The following is a 21,621-nucleotide window of genomic DNA, read 5'->3' as shown; positions in this document are numbered from 1 at the left end:
TAATCGCAGGTGCTGATAATGTGAGCTAAATTGTGTGGGAACGTCTCACTCAGCTGAACCGTTGTACCATCTGGTTAGTGGGTCCACACGGAGTTTAGCAACACAATGCACAATACGGGGGGGGGGGGGGGGGGGGGCAGAGAGAGAGGGAGAGAGAGAGAGACATACATCGAGATAGAGAAAGAAAGTGATGGAAAGAATGAGAGAGACAGAGAGAAAGAGAGAGAAATAACGTGATGAGGAAGGAAAGCGAAGGAAAGACAGAGAGAGGGAGTGAGAGGAAAAGAGTGAGGGTGAGGGAAAGACAGAGAGAATGAGAGGGACAGGGATAAAGAGAGCAAGGGAGAGAGAAACAGAGAGAGAATGAGAGAGAGAAACAGAGAGAATGAAAGAGAGAGAAAGAAACAGCAAAAAATAAAGTGAGGGAGAGAACAGAGAGAGACAGACAGACAGACTGAGGGAGAGCCAGAGAGAGAAAGAGACAGAAAGAATGAGAGCGAGATAGAGAGAGAGACAGCAAGAATGACAGAAAGAGACAGAGAGACAGAGAGAATGAGAGCGACAGAGAGAGGGAACAAGACAGAGGGAATGAGAGAGAGAGGGAGAGGGAAAGAAAGAGAGAGCGAGAGACAGGCTGTCCCGACTGTAAACATGATAATGAGATAATGACTGATTTGATGGCGCTTGCTGAAGGCCATCTGAAGCCTCATTAGGCTCAAATAACACCAGCAAAGACAGAAGACAGTTTCTGAGCTCATCCCTTCACGTGTAACAGAGGAGGAGGAAAACACCAGGAAACATCTCTAAAATAGTAATGTAGTAAGAAGAAGAAGAAGAAGAAGAGAAAAATAAAAATAATCTTCAGTTATATCGCAAATTTCACACATTTATTTTGCAGCTTGATGTGCTTTAAAGTGTGAAATTAAAAAACTGAAACAATGAACCAAAACTAAATAAAACAGGAAAAATAGGCAAATAATAAAAACACAACAAATAACAGCAGACGGAAAAAAAAATGGGACAAACATAGTGAAAGAGAGAGACGGAGAGAGACACTGAGATAAAGAGAGAAAACAAGAAATAAAGCGGGACAGAGACAAAGAGAGATATAGATATAGAGAGAACGGGAAAGAGAAAAAAACGAAAGATAGAGACAGAGAGAGAGACAAACAGATAGAAATGGAGAGAGAGAGAAAGAGAGAAGAGGGTGAGATTGAGATAGAAATAGAGATCGAGAAAAAGAGACAAAGAGGGATATAGAGAGAAAGAAGGAGATGGAGAGAAAATGAAAGGGAAAGAGAGAGTGAGTGAGACAAAGAAATAGAGATAGAGGATGAGAAAGAAAGCGAAAAGATGAAAGACAGATAGAGAGAGAGAGAGAGAGAGAAGAGAGAAAATGAAAGAGAGATAGAAGGCAAAGACAGATGGAGATACTGAGAATGAAAAAGAGAAAATAAAATAGGGAAAGAGTATGAGAGAGAGAGTGAAAGAGAACAAGAAAGAAAGAAAGCAAATGAGAGAAAAACAGAGAGAAAGACAGCAGTCAAAGATAACATAGGCAAATAACAAAAAACGCAACAAATAATAGCAGTGCCAAAAAATTATATAATAAAAGGTGTAAGAAAGAATAAAAGGACAATCAGTAAAATAATATAAAAGCAAGATGGCATAAAAATAAAGCTAGTTATATGTTAATGTGAAAAGTCTGTTTAGTCGTTTTATTTGTAATCCAGTGTTTTCATCAGAGCCTGGCGAGCGTTTAATGGGAACGTGTTCCAGATCTTTGGTGCGTGAAAACAAAAAAAAAAAATAGACCATCATTCTGCTGAAGAGAGGAGAAGAAAACGTCTCCTAGACTTTTAACACACTTGTTTTCAAAAAGGCATGATATTATTATTTTTATTTTTTATTTTCCCGCTGTGTTAGAGATGCTGTAATCCTTCAGCCATGTTAGTTCAGTCATCAAGCATTTGGTATCAGAGAACATCACGGCAAACCCAAACTCACAGCGTCTGACTGCAGAGCCACGAGCCGCTATGAGAGGAGATGATTAGAAAGGGGAGGTGATGAAGTTGTATAGATGATAAAATCATCTAGAAAACTTCAGAGAGGGATAATTACACCTACAGTTGCCTGCACACACAGTTTATTAATACGTTACTTGTCAAGGATGTAGACACGAGTGTTTTACTGTATATACTCTTTAGATTATCAGGGCTACACTCTCTTCCCATAACAGCGATGTAGCGTCTGCAGTCCGAACGCTCTTCATGCGTTCACTCTCTGAACTTCTCATGCCAATGGACCAAACAGATCAAGCAACTCGAGTTATTACCAGTAAGCAGGAAGTGGCTGGGACTTCTCCCCTTTATAAGATCTCATCATTGGCCAAACCACCCCAGTCGTCAGTCTGGCTCTATAAACACAAAATCCACCAAATCAGAGGGCTAATCTCACTAAATCCACCCAATCAGAGGGCTGATCTCACTAGGTCCACCCAATCAGAGGCCTAATCTCACTAGGTCCACCCAATCAGAGGCCTAATCTCACTAGGTCCACCCAATCAGAGGGCTGATCTCACTAGGTCCACCCAATCAGAGGGCTGATCTCACCAAGTCCACCGAATCAAAGGGCTGATCTCACTAAATGCAGCCAATCACAGGGCTGATCTCACTCAGTATGAGTTTGAGCAGAAATAAAACGCTCAACCAGCAGCATGTTTCTAACCAGAAACCTGTTTGTTAAAAGAATGCTTGCTGTGTTCCTTATTGCTCTGCTAGACTACACTAATATACTGCTCTACTTATACTGCTCTACTATTTTACTATACTATTCCAATATATTGCACTACTATACTCTAATGTTCAATGAAATTCCTTTGCTACACTGCACTATTACACCCAAATGTTCTATTTTATCACTCTGCTTATCCTACACTACTATACTATACTATTATATTGGTAGAGTTCTATTATATTACTCAGCAGCCTAACTAGTGCTGCAGTTTAAATCACTCACTTGGAGCCATATTAGCTGATGCGTCCCAAAACACAACAATTCAGTAACTCTGTGTCTTTTTGTTTTGTCTGTGGCTCGAACAGTGCTTACTAACAGTACTGTAATGAAGCATAAACTCCTGAAATTCAAAAACCGTTTCACTTGCATTGAATATTTGTTTACCTACCAGTCTTGATATTTATAATTTGTATGAACAAGCACTGTGACTAATATTTATATAATTGGTATCTGACCTTTGGTATTTTGTCTGAGACACTACTTGTGTTTAACATCCAGGTGCTCGTAAACCTTTGCCCGGCAGTGTACGCGAATGTTTACAGCAGTATTACATGTGTGCAACTCTCTGCTTCAGAGCTCTGACGGGCCTCGGGCGAAACGTGTCCAGCCATGCTCATCTACAACCTGCCTCTTCGATTAAAACACAACCCTAGTCATTAGAACAACACGGAACTGGTCTCAGGTGAGCAGACAAGGGCAACGTTTACTAATAGGTCTGACAGAAACCCCCCAGTGTCCCATCGAGCTGCATGCTAGCATGAGCGTTGTAAATGGCTGGAAGCCTTTTAAGCATTCTCTTTCTCTCACATTTGGGTCATGGCTCAGTGTGTGGCTGCTGCACAGAACACGGCTTTGTTTCCCGTCGCGCCTTTCCCTTGAGTTCCTGTCACAATGCATTCCTGAAATCAGCATCATGTGACCTGCTGCTCCGTACTGTGGCTGGGCCTCGGCATGGCCGGAGTCGACCGCAGTCCAGATCAGGAATTAGGCATCAAACATGATTATGGTTTTGGGAAAATAATTCTTCAGTGAAACAGGGCTTTCGTATACAGACTACTATACGCAATCAGGATTAATATTATTTACATAATAATATTACTTGACACAATAAAAAAAAAAATTCAAGTATAAATATTACGTAAAGTTAAGTTAATAGCTAGTATGGAAGTAATCATATGTAACATATCATTTGGGGTATAGCGTATCATATTGAGATTACATTACAGTGCGCCAAAGAAAGCTTCATCTGCGTACCTCACGTACATCACCCTTTTGGTAGAGCAAGACGAAGGCACATATTCATTGTATTGTTACACCACTAGTACCTAAAGTATCTAACTCTGAGCAGCTCTTCCTGGAGGTCAGCCATCTAGCCCACTGTAGTTAAAGTGATTTAACACACCTAACACGTCCATTCTGAAGTCTGAAGTCTAGCATGAGATTTAGAAGTAAAGATTCTCACAGCAGCCTGACATCAAGCACAGTTACTATTTCAACCTCGAAGTTAGTGCGTTCTACTTCTGGTCAGTTTATACTTATATTTAATGTTGTGGAAACATCAGTGAAACAAGTTTAGTCCTGTTATCACTTTAGGCTACGTCCACATTAATCTGGATAGATTTGTAAACTGCATTTTTGTTTTTAAAACACTCTCTGTCTACACTGGCGTTTTCAACCATTTTTTCCAGAAAATGCTCGTCCACACAGGAACGTCTGAAAATGCTCACGTGTACGTAAATACGTAAGAAGCTCTGGCCTGCGTCATTTGAAAAACGCAATCTGAAGGTTGTACAAAGTGCCATTAATCTTCAACAACGCTATCAAACTGGATAACAGGCACAACGACTGCAGTAAAACATCGTCCACCATCTTGTTTTTTGTCGAGTTGAACGGGTCACATGACTGCGCCACATGACTAAAAATGTGTCGTCGTTTTTGAGCATCCCTGTTTTTCTCAGTCCACACTACAACGTGAAAACGGCGTTTTCGAATTTATCCACTTGGGAGAGTGTTTTCAAAAAGCTCTATTTTCGCCAGTCAAAAACGCAGTCTTAATAAAAAGCGACATTTTCAAACTTATCCGGATTAACGTGGACGTAGCATTGCACAATCGTTCCCTCAACAGCCTTGATTATTTTTACTCTCTTGATGCTGGGCATGTTACTGACACTGAAACTGGAAAAACTGGAAAACTACTCCATCCTGAAGACTTTCCTGTGGTGGAAATCCTACTGATTTCCAAAACAGTGACACTGGAGTCTCCTTACATAAAACTCCACCATATTAAGAAGCACATGTTTTTGGTTCATTTGTTTATTATTGGCTTTTGCTTAGTGTGGTGCGTCCAATATACAAATCCCTGTGCATTTGCAGTAACGCGTGCGTTAATATAAACCTGTGATTTGCTGTTACAGAAAATTACTCAACGACTTCTGACCAATCAGATCCAAGAATTCAGCTTTGTTCTGGTATAATTAGTAACTGCGACTAAAATCAATAAAACAGCTGAAAGTAACGTTGCGCCAAATAAGCTATTTGATGTAGGTAACAGCTTGAAGTTTGGGAATTCGTATTTGACCTCGTGAACAGTAACCCCTAAATGAAATTGGTGAAGGTTTGGTAATGCTTTATTGCTTAGTCTTTAGTATCTGTTCTGTGGGGGTCCGAATGTCTGAGAGCACTAATGAAAATGCTTCTATTTTGCATTCTTTCTAATTTAATGCAACAATTTTCATTGCAAATTATATTATTGACAACAACTTGAGTGAAAAGTAGAACCTTTTGAAAATATCGATACGAATTTCTTCATGTCTCAATAGATCAAGATATCGAACATTTACGTTCTTTGTTTTCACCGTTTCAAAATTCTAAAATCCTTCTGCTTATTTCAGTGTGGTCTCAGACTTTTGGACCTCACTGTACATGTAAGCGATTGTCTGCCAATTAAAATGCCAGCTTTGACGTTTTGATGACACTCGTGTTTGCTCTGAATGACTGTTACTTTCGTTACTTTCTTACTGCTAAGGGTAGAGCCTTCGAAGGGAGTATGGTGCAGACATGATCACTTCAGCATGGACCACAGCTGTTCATTCTCAAGACCTTAATTAGATGGAATAAGCGTGTTATATCAGCCTGGTACTAAGCTCTGATAGAGGGCAGATCTCCAGGAACAAGGCACACACCCTGATCTGTATTAGCCCTTCCATTTAGATTCAGAAGAGATGCCACATGCCAGCAACACTCAATAACCTTCCCGAACAAAACTCGACCCATTCTGACTTAGCCCATTTATGCCAAAGTCGTGCTACTAATCAGGTCATTTTGTGATTTCATTGTACATTTAAAAAAATCATTTAAAAAATCCCCACCCGGTAAGTAGCAGAATTCAAACAAGCTCATGTTTCACGCTTTAGACCACAGCACTGTTGAATTCTCAATTCTGATTGGTGTTGATTACTGTAGTTTTCTTTAAAACAAGCTCTGACAGTTCTTCTACTGTAATTCAAATCACAAGGTTTATATTAATACGCTTGTATCTAATATGTTATCATTTCTATAGTAACCGCTAGAAAAACCCCAAAAAACTCAGGTAATCCTCGCCTCGATAATTATATTTTTGGACGGAGTCTCCAATGTCAGGGCTGTTTAACATTCAGTGTTAGTTTTTCAGACAGACACGGTTATGTTGAGCGGATGAAAAAAAAAGTATGAGCCGTCGTTCTTTAATTGATAATAAAAAAAGAAAAATTATTCTTAGCAACTTGCTGTGGTATAAGAGGAATAAAACACTTCTGGACATGCTGATATTGGAAAATAATCGACTTCAGGGTGGTAACAGTATATCCACTTTACATCCGACTGCAACACGCCACTCTGTTGATTATTTTCTAGAACAGCACACCGTCACGTGTTTGATTCCTAACTAATCATCCCTAAAGTACCCCCCCAAACCCCCCCCCCCCCCCCCCCCCCCCCCGGCATGTGGCCACCTCTTCCTTCTTCATATTAGATGGTGACTGATCTACAAGCAGGAAGCTCTGGTCTACATAAAAGGGAACTAAAATCTGATTGGGTTATCCTAATCAATAATCAATATCAATTCCACTGTACCTGGTAAGAAGCGGATCTGAAAATCAAGATTCTGCAAAAAAAAATCACACAAGAGAAACGGACGACAGATTGAGAGGTGTGAAAGAGAACAGACAGAAAGAAAGAAAGAAAGAAAGAAATCATGTCAAGTGGAATCATAAAAAGTACCAAGTGATTCTGTGCTGAACAAAGCCCAGTGACAATAGACAAGAAACAGAGAAGAAAAGGAAAAAAAATGAAAAGAGAAAGAAAAGATAGCTGGCAACAGCCTCTGAAATGTCAGCAGTAATTACTGTGCCGAGATAAAGAGCAGCTGCGGCGTGCCGGGCTTCTCCTGCAGAACCGTACTCTGCCTCAACAATATCTATTTCTGTCATCGGTGTGCACGCTTAATCAAAGGCCATCACAGCAGGCAGCTTGTGGAGTAATAAGTGCCATTTACTCCACGCTGTGATTTATTCCAGCACAGAACAGTTTTCATGAGCTGCTTGGTGAAGACCCGGTGGCCGTGGCAGGGCTTTGAACCTGAAGGAGTGGCTTTGTTTTGCTTTGTTTAATGCAGTGCTTTGAAAAGACGAATTTAAGGAGAGGATACCCGATGGTGTTTTAAGAGAGGAAGGAAAGAGACGTGTCTCAAATCGCATACCGGCCCGACACTTGAAAGTATTGAAGATAATTCAATAATAACAAGAGATTAGAAGATTAGTACCTGAGACATTAGTACAATTCAAACGCTAACATTTTTGTAAACAACTGTGCTGTTCAGTGGTATGTGATTGTTCATTAATTTTAAAATAACCTAAAGATAAAGGTAATGCTTTTTAATTAATGAATTAGTTCAGACATTAGAAATTAAACAACGAACTTCAGAGTTAATATTTCAGTATGTACAGACGTTTTTTTTTTTCTTGTTTTTTTTTCTTCTAAATTTGCGATGCAATTTTGTGCTTTTATTTTTCGGAAAACTTGAATTTACAATCGAACAAAATCGTTTCGCACGCTTTTTCGCAGTGATGTTTGTTGGTAAACGAGACCTTTTAGCTGTACTCATGTTCGACGCACGTGAATCGAAGAGCACTTCGGCTGAACACAATTTTTCAATTGCAATTTTTCAAAATGACCGCAGACTGAAAAACAGCAAGCTCCTCTGGATATTGCGCGGTTTGCATGATTTTGCGTTCACTTCATAGTCCTGGAAGGACTGATAGACCATTATTAGTGTTAACAAAATAACGAAGGCATTTCTGTAATAAAACCACATCATTCAAATAATAAACACAAGCATTAAGCCATATTTATTTCATCCAATCACCACCATGAACTTGTGCTTTAATATGTTCATGATGGTTCACTCGCAAAATTTTATTATCAACAATTAATATTATGTTGTAATTTAATTTATACTGATTTACAGGAACTGGGACGTGGACTAATCATGTGTAAATGAACATAAATAAAAGATTTTTTTTTTAAAAAGGTGTTACTTTAATATTGCAGTTTATGATTTACAGTAAATAATATTCACTAAAAAAAAAATCATATAAAGCTTTATTCCTTATACTTTATTAAATGTTTTTGATAATTAACTTGTTTTTAGGGGAACTGTGTGCTGGAAAAGAAATGCCACTGCTATGTTATTTTAAGGAGAAAGGGAAGATGAAAATGGTTAAATCTGAGTAAACATGAGACAGGCGATTGTTGTCACTGCGTCATAAAATGTAAGAGCTAATCATGTTTGAATATGCAAATGCTGTTCATGCACCACAGGTTTCCCAGTTGTTATATTTTGTACTTTTTTTGCTACATTTCCTGGTATATTCCTGGCATTTCTTTTATGAAACCATATTGTATGAAAAATAACCAACAATTTTTTTTTCTGTAATAAGTGCATTTTTCCTTTGAATGTACAATTCAATATCAGTTACTGTTCTGAGATGGAGACAGAAACAGCAAGACAATAAAAACCTCTATATAAACTGGTAGTCATGTCAGTTTTGTGACTGAGCCCCTCCTCTTTTGTTCAATGGTGCATAATGGGACAGGTTAGCGCAAATAAATGTCCGTTTCTCCATGTTTGTTTGGCAAATGCAGTCCGTCCTTTATCCTGTAATGTATTTGCTTACATCTTTCACACAGTTAAGTATATAAGTATGCAGTTTGAGACACAGCTAGAAATGTGTGTATATATGTGCGTGTTAGTGTGTGTTTGTGTATCCAAAACGAGGAAGAGTACACAGTGACAAAGCTCGTAAATCTCCAACAGCTCCAAAACCTGCTGGTGTGAGTGCCATAGTTCTACATTTAAATAGAGAGAGAGTGTGTGTGTGTGTTTTTATGTGTGTGTGAAGTTATTAAAGCTCCTCCAGGCTGTTCAGTTCCTCCCAACTGAGGAATCACCGTCACACCAGGCATAACAGCATTGACAGCTAACAAGAGAGCTACGAAATAACACCAGAAAGAGCACAAGAGGGAGGGAGTTTAAAAAAAAAAAAAAAAAAAAAAAAGGAGGGTGATGTAAATTTCTGAACGTGAAATCACAAACGGTGTGTTTCGGAGCTCTGACTGAAAGGAGTGGCTGTTGGGGAAAACATTAAAAAAAAGTAACACTAATAACACTAATACATAATTATTTGGCTGTATTTACAGCAGCCACTATGACAGGAATCTAAAACAAACCACGTTATACACTGTGCTACGATATTATAGGATATCTAGGTGCCATTATTTTTGTACTTACACACATATGCTTATTTTACCTTCCAGTATGTGTAGTGCTAGATGGTCTAGGTAGTATGAGTGTATCAGGTGCAGCAGTGTTGTTGGGGTTTTTTAATACTCATGACTCGTGAATGAATCGTTCTTTGGAATTGATTCTTTTTTTTTTTTAACTGAATCCACTGAATCGATTCAGGAGTCCGTATGAATCGGAATCGAGGTTTGTGATGCGTTTATGCAATGTTAGTGTTATCAGTCTAGTAATTTAACCTTTAGTTTGGTTTACTGTCTTGGCTTCCTTTTTATTCATGGTTTCATTCGTGGTTTCATTCATTCGTCTTAGAATACGCACAATATAAGTGGGATTTCTATTTTTTCTACACGAATCTTCATATCTCCCTGCACTCGTCATGTCTTATTATAATGACAGTCATGTATATAGCACCCTTAGCTGTAAGTTTCATCTTTTTTCTCTGAAGTCTCTCGCTTCTTCGCTTCTCAAAAACCCCAACGAGGCTGGTGAACCTGATCTACTCGTACCAAAATAATACCTGGTCAGCAGTGGTTCTGTGGTTTGGTGCTCACTAAATTACCTCCTGCAGCAGGTCAGCCTGTTCGATCGCCTTCAAGACGTTCTTCTTGGACGTCTCTTGAGCTTCTCCACCCAAAAGAAACTCGTCGAGGATGAAGTAGGCCTTCTCAAAGTTGAAGATAATGTCCAGCTCGCACACCTGCGCCAACGGAGAAACACCGGATTACTAGTTTAGCTTAGCTTTGCTTTACATTTTCCCACAATTCCAACGTAGCATGGAATATGAAGGACAGGAACGACACCTACACTGCCAAAGTACTTATCCAGCAGCTCCACGTAGCGATGAATGATCTCCAGGGTGATCAGCTCGTTGTCCTGGTCCTCGATGGCACAGCAGAAATACAAACTGGCGTATCTGTGAAAAGCAAAACACGTACAAAATCAGATTTATGAAGCCAATTTCATCAAGCAGGCTCTCAGAATAGAAACGCTTTCAGTGTAACACCATTATCATCACATGTGATGTGCCTGATTACCAATTACAGTTACCAGCCCAAAGCTGATTATTTCCCCAAAGGGTTTTGCTCTCCTTATACCACAGTACCAATAATTATGATTTTTTTTATTCATTAATGAATGACACCATATTTTTGATCCATTTATGGTTACATTTAATGTTGAAGGCATGAGTCTTATAACAAATTCATGCTTCATTCTTTAGTGTATGACAGCTTATTTAAAGCTGAACAACGGGTACAGGAAGGTTGTGTGGGATGTTTTTTTCCCCCCCAAAAGCATTGCAGCATAATTAATTTTTCATGGTTCTCAGAGACACTCTTGCTCTTCCACATGAACAGTGATTGTTATGGTTTCAGGAAACCAGGCCACCACTTTCGCCTAGTGCTCCATGAAAATGTCCGTACTCAACTGGCGCTTAGCAACTGCCACAAATTCTCTGTGCTTTTGGCTGATAAAAAGAAAAATGTACTTTGTCGCTCACGCAAATTTCTTTGTTCCAGGTAAAGAACATGCACAGATTTGCCCCTTTCTCTCTTTCTCTGATAATATATAGGACAGGAAAATTGCTGAGCAAGCTCCTTGAAATTATTTAACTCTGTGGAAAAGGACGCCAGCGCTCCAGTCTTGTCAGACTCCCACTCCCTTAATGAAGGACTCGGGCATAATCCGGATTTCAGAACACAACACTGCAGTGGCCGCTTTTTTTTTTCTTTTTTGTTCTGCTGTTTTACGTGGCTATGGGGAATGGCGACAGCTGGTGATTAATCGTTTACATGCTGCGAGGCACTAAAAAGCGTAGAAACGATTTCTAAGGCAGAACGCTGGCCCTGGAGGACCACATCGATGTTTTCCCTGTCATGGGATGCTCGATTCAACCTTTCAGTTAATTATTGAGCACTAGCCCTGTAGGAACAGGGGAAAGTCTCAAAGTAAGCATCTATCGATATCGTTCTACTCCATTAATCTATATTTGTAGTATTTGTGTATAGATTTTTGCATGTATCCTGTGTTTATGTGGAGTGTCGTTTGATGCAACACGAAGAGTGTCATTTGGAGCAATATGAACAGTCTCGTTTGATGCAACACGAAGAGTGTCATTTGGTGCAATATGAACAGTGTCATTTGGGGCAATATGAACAGTGTCATTTGGTGCAATATCAACAGTGTCATTTGGGGCAATATGAACAGTGTCATTTGGGGCAACATGAACAGTGTCTTTTGTTGCAATATGAACAGTGTCATTTGGTGCAATATGAACAGTGTCATTTGGGGCAATATGAACAAAGTCATTTGGTGCAATATGAACAGTGTCATTTGGGGCAATATGAAGAGTGTCTTTTGGTGCAATATGAACAGTGTCATTTGTGGCAATATGAACAGTGTCATTTGGGGCAATATGAACAGTGTCATTTGGGGCAATATGAACAAAGTCATTTGGTGCAATATGAACAATGTCATTTGGTGCAATATGAACAATGTCATTTGGTGCAATATGAACAATGTCATTTGGGGCAATATGAACAGTGTCATTTGGGGCAATATGAACAATGTCATTTGGGGCAATATGAACAGTGTCATTTGGAGCAATATGAACAGTGTCATTTGGGGCAATATGAACAGTGTCATTTGGGGCAATATGAACAGTGTCATTTGGTGCAATATGAACAGTGTCATTTGGTGCAATATCAACAGTGTCATTTGGGGCAATATGAACAGTGTCATTTGGGGCAACATGAACAGTGTCATTTGGTGCAATATGAACAGTGTCATTTGGGGCAATATGAACAAAGTCATTTGGTGCAATATGAACAGTGTCATTTGGGGCAATATGAACAGTGTCATTTGGTGCAATATGAACAGTGTCATTTGGGGCAATATGAACAGTGTCATTTGGGGCAATATGAACAAAGTCATTTGGTGCAATATGAACAATGTCATTTGGTGCAATATGAACAATGTCATTTGGGGCAATATGAACAGTGTCATTTGGGGCAATATGAACAGTGTCATTTGGGGCAATATGAAAAGTGTCATTTGGGGCAATATGAACAGTGTCATTTGGGGCAATATGAACAGTGTCATTTGGGGCAATATGAACAATGTCATTTGGTGCAATACGAACAATGTCATTTGGTGCAATATGAACAGCATCATTTGTTCCAATACGAACAGCGTCACTTGGTGTAACACCAACAGTGTCATTTGGCACAATACAATATTATTTAGTGCAACACCAACAGTGTCATTTGGTGCAACACTAACAATGGATTATCTTCCAATACGGGGTGTGTTCTCGCCTGGCACCCAGTGTACCTCGAGATCCACCTGTTCCATCATGACCTTGACATGTGGTTACTAACAAAGATGTGTGTTCCAGAATAGCTGGCAAGAAACCCATAAAAACTTTACCGGTCGACACTTAAACCTGGTGGACAGAAAAGTCCTTTGCATGCACAAAAGGTGTGCACAATGCCACTTGCATTGCCGCAAGCCTTTGAGTCAATTAGGGTCATTTTAAAAATGCTGAAAGAAAAGGAGACATTGCCATGCTTGGTCTGTAAAGGAAGTGCAAAATGAGTTGTATTGGCCTCTGGCTAGTTTCCAAATGCTTCCCATAAATATTTACCCAAGCTTAATTGGCTCTGGGAAGCCGTTGCCCTCTGAGACCGCCTCCTCCCTCCTCGATCCTGTCCAAAGCCGTTACAAAATAACCCAGCTATGAAACTGCGTTCAACTTCAGGCACCGAACTAAATCTGAGCAAATTACTAGAAACGGATCTGCTAGTTTACTGATTGATGAATTGAGTAGCACAGTATACCTACAGTCTCAGAATGGGACACCAGTAGTCAATATCTAAATTAATGAGTTCTAACACCAAGGTTTGTCTTGTACGAAGCCCAGAATGTGTCGGAGTGCATTAACTGATTATTATAATGCAGTTAAAAGAGCAAGAGGTGTGTGAGAGGAGTGACAAAGACAAAGAGGAAGATATCGTGTCTCTACACACACACACACACACACACACACACACACACACACACACACACACACACACACACACACATTCTGAGCAGTACTGCAGGTGGTCTTGGTCTCTAGAGACAAATCAATCAATTTGGCAAGGTTGGGAGACAAACCTACTGATCCCAACAACAACAACAACAACAAAAAAAACCTCCTGAATATCCTTAGTACAAAGATGAATTTGTCATATCATCATGTAATGCAGTTTTTTTTGGGAAACACACAATCTATATCGAGCATGCAGATAACACACACTACCTGAGCCAGGAAGTTTACCCCATTTATGCAGATTACAAGATTTACAAGATGTGATGCAATGCATGCCAGCAAATATGACTAAATGGCAAAAAAAAAAGTCTTTGTACTGTCTGTAATGACATCGAGCACATCAGTCATACAGTAACACATTAAATCATTTCAAGCCTTTACTTTTAGAAAGACAAACGAAACAATATAATTTCTAGCCTGAAATGAGTAAAATGTCTAGAAATGGGCTTAATAATGTTTTATTTGTTTCATTATAATCTAATAAGGAGAATTATTAGATTAATATGCAAAACATTTTGCCGTGTACATCAGTTGTTTTCTAGAATCTACAACAAGTGCAGCGATGATTTGAGAGTTTCCAGCTCTTTCTACACTCCGGTTTGGAAAGGAATTCAAGTGGGGTTTTTTTTCCCCTGAAGGACTTTTGGGTCATACTGATTGAATCAGCTCAAGACGTGAGGGGTGAGAAGCTGAGATAGTGTCAGGCTTTAAAGGATTGGGAATCTAAGGGAGTGGTCCGACAGTGCTGAACAGAAGTACACTAGATACTGTAGCGAGATTTCACTGACAGAGTCTGATGTGGATATAAGTGATTCTTTGGCATCACTGCCCCTTATTTCCATGGAGAGTAATGGCGAGGTGGCACAGTAGCGGGTCACACAGCCAGACGGTGAAGCAGCAGCTCTGTGCACATCTGCTGGGCACTGATTACGATGCTGGCCTTGTCATTTGCTAATCAAATGCAGATTAAAATAGAATTGTCAGCTCTGGAGAGGATACAGCATGCGAGACATTGCATCCAAATCTCCCCGGGTCTCTCTTTCTCATTTATCTCACACACAGAGCTGCCACGCTGTCTGATTCACCATGTCGGAACTGGACCAGAACCACACACCCTCACCACTTTCAACATTTCTGACAGCATTACAGCAGCCTATATGTGTCTCAACTATATACTTGTTTTGTACCACACCTACATTGTGTAACAGCATTATTAACAGAAGTAAATACGGTGTCATTCAACCATACTGTATTTAACCTACATAATGATAACAAAAGGGCATCAAGTTACCCTTTAATACTACAATACCCTTTAATACTTCAATCCAAGCAAGGAGCCGGGCGGTTGAGGGTTAAAAATATTCCAAATGCTTGAATGATACAAAACTTGGATGTTGTATTAAAAATCCAGATATAGATTTATACCCTTAATGAGAAAGCCAGAAACAACAGTGGCAAGGAAAAGTTCCCTGAGAAGACATGTGGAAGAAACCTTGAGAGGAACCAGATCCAAAATAAACCCCTCCTCGTCTTAGTGACACCAAATAGTGGGATTATAAATCATTACAGTATACAGGTTCTAGAAAAGTAAAGAGACTAACAGTACTAAGTGTGTTGAAAGGATGTTCAGTATGAGCAGATTGTGAATAAGAGTCCAATAGTTCTTAGGTACAAATTGTAAGATTATCTACTGAATCAAGGGTGAGATTTGGATGTAAACTGTTTTTCTAAAGTGGAAATATTTTGGGCAGCCATGTTGGACCATCCAGAGCAGTAGTAAGTCTCGCTAGCCAGACCATATATACCTTTCACTAAAACGTTTGTAAGTCTCGTCAAAAAAATTAGTTTGCTTCAGAAAAGAGGCTGTTTCACCGAAACTTCAAACAACCAACTGCATTTACTTACCACTATAGCAAAACCCTTGAAAAAATGTAACCAGAGGTTGCCATATTCAGATACTATATAGACCTCTGAAAAGCTCCTGGTGAAAACTGGCACAGAAACGAGTATCCATGGAAGTACAATAAGCCAATCAAGATTCTGAAGTGCGTGGCCAGAAAAGCGTACAAAAAAAATAATCAGAGGATCTGTGTGCCATGGGGAGAACATTTAAGGTTGGGACTATATGAAAAAAAAGCCCAAACATAACAAGAAACACTACTCAAACACCAACTATAACCCACTGATCATGTCCATCTGAGAACAGGTGGGTGTGGCCAAATATTCTAATTCACATGCTTGATTGACATCCCTTTGTCTACAATTTCCAGCCAGCTATGCTACTTAAGCAGACCTAAACAACATGATACAAGAGGCAAGAATCCGGATTGTTCGACACCAATCTACTAAACCGTAGTGTTATCAAAGCAGGCTACACTTTTGGAAAAAAATGATTTTTGGAGGGTTAATGGTTCTAGCTTTTCTAAAGAATTTCTACTTGGAACCTTCTTTTGAAAGGAAAATCTTTTGTTGTAGAGTTAAACATATAACCTTTGAGGGTTATCCATACAACCTTTAAGAATTAACCCTAGGACATACTGATTGAGGTACTCTGAAGAGTGTAGTTTAGTTTTGTTTGCTAGGCTGCTTGGACACAACAAGCTGGAATGCACGGTTTGGAGAAATATGACATGGGTACATGGGACAAGTGATCTCAGCCTCGTGATTTATTAGCGTGAAGTGTATGCAAGTTTACCTCAAGGTGACCTAAAGTCAGGAGCTCCACATTTACATCCAACATCCAAAAGGGAATAAACTGGTTATGTTCTTTGGAAGTCCACCAATCATTCAGGTATTGTACTAGACAAGCATTAACTTTAGAAAATACTCTGATTTTAATACTGGGACTTCAGGGGGTCTTGTTCAGGGGCACAACAATGGATGTTCTGAGGCTCTTAATCTTCTGGTCACCGGGCAGAACATTAAATACTTAGCTACTAAGACACAGCTTAACAATCATGAGCTCAATGGAGGACAGACCAGGTCAGAGATCATGGGATCGGCAGAGCGTATTCCTGGAGGCCAGGAACAAGCAGTTCTGAGAAGAACATGTCTGGTTAAGGAGCAGGAGAGCAGAAAAAGACTCATTACAGTGTGTGATGGAGGATTTTCACAGCACAGGAAATCTCTTTTAACAAGAGAACAATGATGAGCAGCCAGTCTCTGAGGACACAGCTTGATCTGGAGGGGATTCTCTGTTTTTTCACCCCCTCTTCTTTCTCTTCTTTCCAGCTGGCTGTATATTTTTTCTTCCTCTCTCCTTCTCCTTAATCTTGTCAGTCTTCATTCCTATTTTAGAATCAGGGCTTTTTTTTAACACAACATGAATTCTCTATTCTTCGCTTCTCTCACAATTCCTACTCATGTATTTCCTGAGCCGATGCAGTTTTGTCACCTTTCTGCAACCGTTAAAGTATTGTCTGTGTATTCCACACACACACACACACACACACACACACACACACACACACACAAGGTACCTGCCAAAGGCAGAGTTACATCTCTCTCTTGCACTGTCTGCCTTATTGTGCCTTGGATACACTGCATGCTTAAAGTCCCTCAATGCAGTGAGTAAATCAGTCTATTCAGTCTTCAGCCTGGAGGTTCTGCTCTTATCATCTGTCAGAAAAAAATATTATATAGAATCTACTATCAAGAGGATAACTCATATGTCTGAAGCTCCAATGTCTTCCAAGTTAAGTTCAAATGAATTCCCAAAATCTTAAGGGTGAGATGTGCCACAGCTCCAGCGCAAGTTCTCCCCTTGCAAGGATATTTACAGCCCTACACAACTCTCAAAACAAAAGTTATTTTGCCTTTTGGGTTGTTTAATTTATTTATTTATTTTTTAACATTTATTAATTTATGAATGGGGCGCAGTGGTGGCTTGGCGGTTAAGACTCTGGGTTACTGATCGGAAGGTCAGACCCCAGCACTGCCAAGCGGCCACTGTTGGACCCTTAACCCTCTCTTCTCCAGGGGGCGGCGAACCATGGCTGACCCTGCGCCCTGACACCAACCTCCTAACATGCTGGGATATGCGAAGTAAAAGAATGTCACTGTGCTGTAACGTATATGTGACCAATAAAGACTCATGATCGTTAATTATGCACGGTACAAAATCAAACCTAACTAAACAAACCAAAAGCATCCATTTAGCTCTGATTCGGACGCTGCAAACAGACTAACCACACAAGCAAGTCTGTTTGAAAACAGCGAACACTTTGAAACAGTGTATGATGAATTAAACGTGCTGTTTGAACAATGCTAATCTGGCGGCTATACAGGCCACTTACTTTTTAGCTCCAGGGCAAAACTATTAGTCTTTGGTCACCAAATACATCTTGGCTGATTGATTACATTTGGTATAGGTGGAGAATTGTGCGCAGTTGGCCAAACTGTCACTTTTAGGTTGGTGGCTATTTGTTTACGTCCAGACTAGTAGTTCTGGGACTCATCAGGAACACCAATTCACTTTATACGAGTATAGATGTGTACGCGCGTGTGTGTGTGTGTGTGTGTGTGTGTGTGTGTGTGAGACACTCTGCTTTACTCGCTTGATTTAAGGTGACCTTCAGAATAACTTTGGGTTTCTGATGCTTGCAATACCAATTAAATCCCTCATTTAAAAAAAAGAAAGAAAGAAAAAAAAGAAGAGAAAAATCCTTGAAATATTTGATCTGATCTTCTTGTCCTGCTCGTCCAGATAAGCATTACAGCACACACCCGGGAGAAAAGAACAAAAGAGGGAATCGAACGTGCTGCTGAATAGCTTACTCAACAGTGTGTTCTTGCATACTAACAACATCGTCAGTCATTGGTGAATTTAAACGTGCGTCCGGAATGGCCTCCACTTTCACGCAACCTTAAGGCCGGGATACACGGAGGAACCATTCATCAAACCACTGATATGAATCTAATGATGATAAGCAGCAGAATACTCAAAGTGCGATAATACAAGTGATTCTGATGTAAATTTCATTCTCATGCACCAGCACAGTGAATCAGTGAGGCAGGCCTGCATGGATACAAAAGGTTTTTAATCACAGTAGAGACCTAGAAACACTTTATTAAAGAATTACAGATACTAACAAATATCATCCAATTTGATATGTACTAGTGCTTCTGCTAAATCCAACATATCCAACAGAAATGACACAATAAATGTGCAAGCTAATGTCAGCAGACATGTAGCACACCTTGGCATTTTGGTCTCATGTGTATATCTACGTTGTGTCTATTAAACAAGTGTTCATTTTTAAGATGTGGTGACGCAGAAGCACAATGACAGCCAAGTGGCAGCAATCAAGGAAACCCGACCCTGCTTATCACCCCGAGAACTCCATATGCACAATGAAACATGGTGGTGGTAGCATCACATTGCGCATTGCGGGGGATGCTTTTTACATTACGAAACTGGTCAGGGTTGAGGGAGAGACGTTAGAAGGAAACCTGTTCCAGTCTGAAAAAGACTTGAGACTGGGGTGGAGCTTCATTTTCAAACAGGACGATGTCCCTAAGCACACTGCCAGTGTAACACTGGAGGGTTTCAAAACCAAGAACCCGATCGTGTCAGAATGGCCAACGTCAAAGGTCAGACGTCAATCTGGTTGAGGATCTGTGGCAGGACTTGAAAATTGCATTCTCCATCTAATCTGAGAGAGCTCGAGCAGTTTCACCAGGAAGAACAGGCGAATATATCAGGATCCAGAGTTGCAAAGCTTATAGAGGAATATCTGCGAACTCCTGCAGCCAAAGGTGGTTCTAGCAAGTATTGACCCAGTAAGTGAATACTGAAAGAACCAACAGATGTCTGTGTTTTTTGTTTGATTAACGTTTTATTTACATATTGTGTACATCAAATTCCAATTAAATCCATTTCAATTCCAGATCACATCTTCACTCACATCCATGGCTATGATCTTTGCTAGCTCGCAATGGCTACCACAGCGTGGTATGTTACAGTACAGTAACGGCAAAGTAACGTTCACACATTTGTTAGTTTGTGTGTGTTCAATCTTCTCTCACTCTCTTGCTAGGCCTGTCTGTCTGTCTGTTTGTTCTAAGGTCATTGTGGTTCTTCGCTCAACCAAGCCCATCAGCTACCATGGCAACTGGGCTACATTAAATATTCTAATTTGCTCTCCTGACACAGAGCGATCAGATGAGCGTCTCCTTTCATCCTTTTCTCAACCTGGGATTCCTATCTGCGTGTTAATGAGGCAGCCTACAGGGGACAGATTAGGAATTCACCGTCACAAAGGCTGCTGTGGTTCTGCCCAAACGGCTTTCAGAGAGCAGGACCGTGTGATGATTTTTACGCACGTTCAATGTGAATAAAACAGCTGGGAAAACTTGAAAGCCATCTTTCTCACGGCACAACACGAACGAGCTCAATCAGTAACTCCGCTGGTTAATTTAGAAACTCTCCGAGCAGCAGATAAGGTCGTATTTACTCAGAGAGGTATGAGTGGCCTTTTCCAGTATGAGCTGAAGGCATGGTGCAATGTCATCCTCAAACCGACAGCATGCTTGCCTGAGGCGTACTCAGATGCAAAAAGGCAGATCATTTCAAACAAACTGTTTAGCACGAATACAAAATGGATACATTAGTGAAGAGACATGCAGCCGTGTGCAAAAATAAATTGTATCCGCTATGGTTTGAGGGTGAAAATATAAAGTGTATTTTACAGCTTATCAACAAATTTGGTGTCTGTTACGACAGCTCACCGAAATATTATAGCAAGTGCACCTTAGGCTAATGTGCAGATATTTATCTTTATTAGCAAGTAAAAACATTTGCGTTTCCGCTGGCATGCTTTAGTTAATTTATCTGAATGTGCCTCATTACAGTGTCTAATGACTTACAACAGTCAACACATGTTTAAGTCTTTTTTAAAGCATGAAAAGCTTAAAGAGGCTCAAAATTAATAGTCAGGGGGCCTAAGACAAAAATATCGACTTTTCACAGAGAAGAGAGTGGAAAAAGATATCAAAGGGAATATCATATCATAACTCAGAAATGGAAGAAAAGGGCTCAGAGTGGGGGGAAACTGATAATTAAGGCACTTCTGTAAAACTCATTAACCTGTCTTGGTAATTTCAAAGTGAGGGTGTGTAAACTTTTGCTTTTTTTTTTTGTAACTAATAGTGATCTCACTATTGTAATGTTTTGAGAGGGTGTGGTCAGTTGGACAGTTCTAGAAAGCTGAAGGGGGTGTGAACATTTGGACAGTTTCAGAGAGGCGAGTGGGTGGAGTCAGGTGGATGGTTCTACAGAGCTAAAGAGATTGAAGAGAGAGGTGGCTCCAGAAAACTAAAAATGCGTGGAGTGAGCTAGAAAGGTACCAGAGAGTTGAGGGGGTGGAGTCGATTGGGCAGCTTCACAGAGATGAGTGGGTTGAGTCAGAAGAACAATTCAAAACAGAAGAGCTGAGGGGATGGAATGGGTACTAAACTTGAATGCTAGCACCCCTGAGTACTAGCAATGCTAAACCATAAGAACTGTCCCAGCATGAGTTCTAGATATCCTGCTGAAGCTTGCCACGACTGGACGGATCACTGACCGCTCACTGACCTTTTGTAAACAATCTTGAGGTCTCTCCACTCCAGAAAGCTACACATCTTGGGCTTTCGTGCCAGGACGGTCTGCACCAGCTCACGTGTGATCTTCTTCTTCTCCTTGTCGGACAGTGGAACGTACCATTTCTGCAGGCGAAGCTTGCCTTGCCTGCTGAAGAGCAGCATGAACTGCATCTGAGCGGACAGAAAAAAAGGAAATGAAGAAATGCGAGTGAAGGAAACATGGCTAAAGTGAAACTTTCTTAAGCTCCACTTTGATAAAAGTTAAAATCAGTCCTCAGCTAAATTAGTCCCATTAATGCATGATAGTGATGAA

General features: G+C 40.2%; 1 protein-coding gene across 8 annotated transcripts in view; it reads right to left on the bottom strand.

The window, feature by feature from the left end:
• Positions 1–21,621, bottom strand: part of LOC108275964 (AP-1 complex subunit sigma-2) — a 38,311-nt gene that overhangs the window by 13,661 nt on the left and 3,029 nt on the right. For 3 of the 8 annotated variants that reach the window (XM_017487156.3, XM_017487161.3, XM_017487158.2), the window contains exons 2-4: positions 21,301–21,479; positions 10,439–10,547; positions 10,194–10,331 (exon numbers count right to left, since the gene is read on the bottom strand). In XM_017487156.3, coding sequence (XP_017342645.1) covers positions 10,194–10,331; positions 10,439–10,547; positions 21,301–21,479 — 426 coding nt within the window. Of the gene's footprint in view, positions 1–2,335; positions 2,417–6,789; positions 6,938–6,961; positions 9,324–10,193; positions 10,332–10,438; positions 10,548–21,300; positions 21,480–21,621 lie in introns of those variants that run through there. The other 5 variants (XM_017487157.3, XM_047160589.2, XM_017487154.3 and 2 more) reach the window with 4 other exon arrangements.

Source organism: Ictalurus punctatus, chromosome 15 (assembly GCF_001660625.3).
Source record: "Ictalurus punctatus breed USDA103 chromosome 15, Coco_2.0, whole genome shotgun sequence".
Lineage (NCBI taxonomy): Eukaryota > Metazoa > Chordata > Actinopteri > Siluriformes > Ictaluridae > Ictalurus > Ictalurus punctatus.
The sequence above is the reverse complement of the archived record's forward strand: the minus strand, read 5'-3'. Positions and strand labels throughout refer to the sequence as shown.